Source organism: Humulus lupulus, chromosome 2 (assembly GCF_963169125.1).
Source record: "Humulus lupulus chromosome 2, drHumLupu1.1, whole genome shotgun sequence".
Taxonomy (NCBI): Eukaryota; Viridiplantae; Streptophyta; class Magnoliopsida; order Rosales; family Cannabaceae; genus Humulus; species Humulus lupulus.
Genome location: NC_084794.1, coordinates 265,658,377 through 265,664,319, shown reverse-complemented (window position 1 = coordinate 265,664,319; position 5,943 = coordinate 265,658,377). Strand labels below are relative to the sequence as shown.

At 31.8% G+C, this 5,943-nt stretch overlaps 1 protein-coding gene across 2 annotated transcripts; it reads right to left on the bottom strand.

Annotated features, from left to right (window-relative positions):
- Window positions 1-1,640: 1,640 nt before the first annotated feature.
- On the bottom strand, window positions 1,641-4,878 carry LOC133819359 (uncharacterized). 2 transcript variants are annotated; one of them, XR_009886322.1, is made up of 3 exons: window positions 4,601-4,878; window positions 2,283-4,490; window positions 1,641-1,723 (listed from the first exon to the last, which is right to left on the bottom strand). XR_009886322.1 is itself a non-coding variant. In XM_062252582.1 (2 exons), exon 2 carries the CDS (start codon window positions 4,195-4,197, stop codon window positions 2,422-2,424), a length of 1,776 nt encoding a protein of 591 aa, XP_062108566.1. In that variant the 5' UTR covers window positions 4,198-4,490; window positions 4,601-4,878; the 3' UTR covers window positions 2,104-2,421. The 2 variants fall into 2 exon arrangements, 1 of the variants encoding a protein (XP_062108566.1); XM_062252582.1 differs by lacking the exon at window positions 1,641-1,723 and having other exon boundaries at window positions 2,104-4,490.
- Between the last annotated feature and the right edge of the window lie 1,065 nt (window positions 4,879-5,943).

Sequence of the window (5,943 nt, the reverse complement as noted above, 5' to 3'; positions counted from 1 at the left end):
TTTGTGGCGAAAGTACCCAATTTAAAATATATTTGCGACGAAAGTATCAACGTTATAAGTAAATTTCATACCATGGTGGCAGACTTAACGACGAAACAAACAGATGCATTAAATTGCACATAAACATAGTCAGAAGGTACTTTCACTACCAAAAAAATAACACAGGTACTTAAGTGCTACAATTACAATAATTTAGATATTTTGGCTACAAATATCCCTAAAGTAAAATACAAACTTTTACATCAATCTTATTTCTAATACTCATCAATTCTTCTACTCTATCCTCCTACAAAATACATTATTAATACTCCATTTTTTTTGCATTTTACAATAAATTTTTACATAACATTGTATTTATATTTCAACTTCTCTATATTATTTTTGCATCATTTAGATATTGTATCTTTCAATAATTTTATTAATTAAAAAATAAAAAAAATTAATAATTTTGTAGAGAGAAAAATTTAATAAATTTAAAAAAAATGTTTAAAGAAGCTATAAGGGCACTCTCATCAAGTGCTTCATAATAGATAGTTCTTCAAATATTTGAAGAAACAAGATGTAAATTGATTCTTCATTTAAAGATTCTCTCAAATTTATTATCCACTCTCTAAATGTAGAGAATGGTTTAGAGCTCTTTCAAAAAAAATTGATTAATATTTATTACTTTTACTTTTGTCCTTTAAAGAATTTTTAATTAATATTTAGTACTTTCTTTATTTTTAAAATAAATAAATAGTATTTAAAAATATAATATTTAAAGGGTTATACTTTTTTGGACCTTGTGTTTTATCCCATTACCTGTTTGGACCATGTGTTTTGATAAATTATTTTTTGGACTCTATGTTTTGTAAAATGGTTAAAATAGAACCCTAAACTCAATTTTGATGAAGAAAAAATTGAAAATAACAACACAGTTTTTAAGCAGAATGATTTTATTTTTGTTTTGAATTGTTAATTTGATAAATTATTTGTGATTTTAGTTGAGAAAACATTGACCAAAATCGGGTTTAGGGTTCTATTTTAACCATTTTTCAAAACATATAGTCCAAAAAGTAATTTATCAAAACACATGGTCCAAACAGGTAATGAGACAAAACACAGGGTCCAAAAAAGTATAAACCCATATTTAAATGATGTAAAGAAAAATATAAAGAAGTTAATGTATGAAATGATGTAAATTGTAAAACATGAAAATTAAGGTTTTTGTAATGTATTTTGAAGAATGGAGTAAAAAAAATTAGCATGAGTGCTCTAAACATTTTAAGATTACACAAACTTTCTAAGATAATTTTATAGGTAAAAAATAAATTATAATGATAATATATACTTTTATTTTTTATAAAAAGCTATCCTCCATTTTGCTCCTGTATTTTGCTTAAATACTCATCTACATCCCTGAATTTTAAAAATACTAAACTACATCCCTATATTTTGTTGAAATGCCTATCATCGTGTGTTCAACTTATATAATTAAGCCTTTTAGTCATTTAGTATGTGTTACCCGAAACTTTACTTTCTTACATTAATAGTATATTTAGGCACAAGTTTGATTTTTTTTCCGAGTTTGTTCACTTATTTTTAAGTCGTAAAGTAATTGATGTAATATAACAACTTTGACATTCAAGCAAACATTAACCTGAATTTAATATTAGTGAATTCTGCTTTATATAAAATCACATACTGTCAGAAAAACAAATGACAGTTTGATGTCATCCCACACCTGATAAATAAAAAGGAGATATATCAAGTTACAAAATCTAAGAACAATCCTGTCTGCAAACAAACATAATAATAAGATAATAAATACACATAGCACATTATGAACTAAACAAAAAACCATTAATAATAGTATCTGAACTAGCTTAACACAGCTACTAATCATATTTGAACAGACAAAAGCAGAAATAAAACGCATGGTTAACAACTTTTTTTTTTACCAAAAAATATACATATAATATTTATACAAGTGAACAAATAGCAAGGTTTTGGTCAATCACTCTTATATAAACTTTCATGCAATTCTCAATAGGTCACAATCAGAAATTGTTGATAGAATGTCTTTTGAATCACAAGACCATTCAGAGGGATTAAGAACTCATAAAACCAGCAAAAGGAATCCAAGTGATTAAAAACATTCCCTATTCCACTAAGAACTGCAGGAAGTGGAAACACATGAAAAGAGAGCATTCACAACAAAAGGGTACGTTAATATACACTTCATACATTTCTGTGCTAACAAAAAAAAGTATCAAAAAATTATCAAGGATCAGTACATTAACCTTTCGCTGTAACAAAAAGCAGGGCAAAGATCCAAACTTATCCGGAATACAGAGCTACACCATGGATCAAAATGAGAAGTTGCATGCTGCAGAAATCTTTTTTATCATATAATGCACCTTTTATAGGCAGGCTCTGGAACTAGGTTGAGCAAAAATAATGAACTGGCAAGGCAGCGGTATCAAGTTCAAAGAAGCCTCTAAGCTTGCCGCCTCTCTCTCCAGTCAGACGGAAAGCAGGAATCTGGTGAGAGAACTTGAAAAAATCAACCTGGGGAATATTCCACGATAAGGTTGATCCACCCTGCACTCGAGCCTTATATACTGAAATAAAACCATCCACACGATTCAAAACCAAAACCCTTATTACTAAAACAGTGGATGAAAGAACTTCCACTATGTCATATTCACAGTTTTTCAAGGTACTACAGTTGATGTTGGGCTTCCAATTCCTGTACAATGCCCAAATTTCACCTTTCCTCGGAAGAATTTCATACTCATTTCTTCTACCTGTACGCTTTGCTTTTACTTGATGCGAAAAATAGATTGAGCGATCATAGGCCGGACCCTCACCTTTTTTAATCTTAAATCTACCGCAAGAAACAGGCATGTACTCATCAGAAACAAGCCATGAAATATGCAGTTTGAAAGATGGGGAAAAATCAATTTTCTTGATCTGACCATAGTATTTTGGCAAGCCATCCTCATCACTATACAATGCCCAGATTTGACCAAGCCGAAACTTATTTTTGGATTTGTCAGCATCAAAGTTGTAGAACTCGGAATCTGGAAGTTGCACTTTTTCTGAGCTTGGAGCTGAAGGAATGGCAGAACTGTCCTGCTGAGTCTCTGAATGGCTCCTTTGCATGTCACTGTCACCCTCCGCCATGGTTTTGATTAGGGGCAACGCAGCAGGATCAAGTTCAAAAGATCCAAATGGAACCCCTCTTTTATTAATTTCCATTTTATGCGAAGGAATCATATGGGAAAACCTCAATAGCTCACCTGGTGGAACGAGAAATGTCTTCTTCCCCACCCGACAGAAAATACTCACAAATCCCTTTATTTTGCTCAATAAAGCAACATGTGTTCCAACACCTGCAGCATAATCAGACAAAATTTCAACGTATTCATATTCACTCTCACGATGTGCAGCTGGATCACTACTCCATTTAATATCCCAGTTTTTAAAAAGAGCCCAGGTCTCCCCCTTTCTTGGATATATCACGAAAGTACCTCTACTTCTACCTTTCTCCCAAGAAACTTGATGAGAGAACATAAGACGATTTACTGTTTTTTCAGAATCCCCATACTTGAACTCACCACAAGAAAATGGCAAGTCTGCCAAAAGCCATTTAAATTCATTCTCATCAGTTGGCTCCAGTTCTAACCAGGTTATGTGCACATTAAACCCAGGAGAAGAAGCACTTTTGATCTGAGCATAGAATCTAGGCATGGCGTTATAATCATCATAAGCAGCCCATACCTGCCCTGCTGCAAAATGCTCTGCTTTCCTGTCCTTGTCAAAGTTGTTGAAATCTGGATCGGGATACGTCAAGAATTTCAAGTCTGATGTCTCATCCAAGGTCGAATCAATATTAGCACAACCTTCAGAATTTTTCTTCAATTCATCACTTTTAACTGGCTCCTTAAGCTCTTTGCTCTTCCTGGCCTTGTCTGACTCTTCATCGCCTTCTCTCTGTTTAACCCCTTTCTGATCTTCTTTCACTTTAGACGCAACATCAGAGATCACAGTAGATGCATTTCCCTTTTCCATATTTGAAGGACTCACATTCACATAGCCATCATCACCCCCACTAAAGTTTTCCTTGCAAGAGACCTGTTGTGGATTTTGCTCTCTAGAAAAAGCAGTGTCCAGTTCAACATGAAGAACGCCATCCTCATCAATCATCATCATATCTTCTTCAGAATCAGTATTACTTTCAGAGACTGATACATCTATGACCAACACTACAAACAAAGCGCTTCTAGCAACTTTGATAGTGGAGATAATATCTATTAATAACTTATTAAATGTACAGATACCTTACTGTACAACAGGGAAACGGAATACAGTCCAAAAAGTTGATCGGTCCTTAGCTGGTTGCCATGGCTACTGATTCTGAGAATTCAGACCTGAAAGGAGCTTCCACTGTCAACCTGTAGAGCTAGAGAGCCCATCACTGTACACATCCGCGAAGCCACGCGAAACTGAATAAATCGACATCAAAATATGACCTTGTTCAATTATTATCAAAGTTACATCAAGACTTATGCAATTAATTCAAAAAACAAAAAACAAAAAAAAATGTTAAAAATACCTAAGATCATGAATGGAGGAAAGCAAACGAGAGAGAAGGAATCAGATTAGGGTTTTGGAAAATTGAAGGAAATAAGTAGTGTCCGTACTGTAGGGTTTTGGAGTGAAAATCGATACGTTGTTTTATGCTTTCAATAAAAATATATATATATTTTTAAAAAAAAAATCCATAGTGATAAGTGGGAGATTGTAGGGTTTTGGAGGGAAAATCGATACGTACTAACTACCAAATACGGGACCCTTGCACTTAAAATTTGGGTGTGAATGTGATAGTGATTTTGAAAAAAAAAAAAAATCTTAATTAAATTTTTTAAAGCCTGATAAAATTTATGGTTTTTAGAAGGATGGAAACAAAAAGTGGGAGGAGAGCAAAAATACATTGTTCGCTATCAAGAAAAGGTGGAGGGATATAAGACCATAAGCAGTTGCTATGAATCACACATGTGTCACACATTGCTATGTATGAATCACACATGTGTGGGTCCCTATGGTATAAAGTTGTCCACGAAGGTTGACTAAAATTAGCTACGTTGTTATTTTTTTTTTTATATAAAAGCATTTTCAATTAAGTGAATGTGAGAAAAAATAATATATTAAACTTTTGGCAACAAAATAAATTGCTAGTACTGGAGATGTCCTAAGAGTACTCCTAATTTTTTAAAATACATCACAAAATTATTAATTTATTTATTTTACCTCTAACTTTTATATTATAATATCCATCAACTTCTTTATTTCTTTTTTTTTTATATTATTTAAATATTATATTTTTTAATATTTATAATATCTACCTACATATAATACCATATAAAATTGTATTATATTTTAAATTTATAAAGGTATATATATATATGTTATTTTAAAGAAGTTTTTTTTTTTTTCTTATTTTGTAATTTTTCTAATTTTCATGAAAACTAAGAGAAAGGAAAAACTCCATGCATACTTGATAATAACTTTTTTTTTTTTTTGCAGACAACAAATCTCACAAATTCTTTCTTCATATCAATAACTTTAATTTAGGATATATATATATATATATTCATATACTTGAGGAATAATATAAAAATTAATATGATATTCTTTTGCTCCATGAATAGTTCTCCCTAGATATGGCCTAGCACTGTACATTTATGTAAAAAATTTGTAAAATGAAACAGTTATACAACAGCCAATAGATATTGTTTTTAGGATTCTTTTCTATATTTTATACAAATTAGTTATTTTACATCTTCCATAGCCCACGTTGAGTAAAGCCATTGTGGGTTGTCAAAGATTCTCCTCAAAAAGGGAACTTTCGTCCACTCACGGTGCTCACCTGCAACGACAATGCTGTCAGCTTCAACC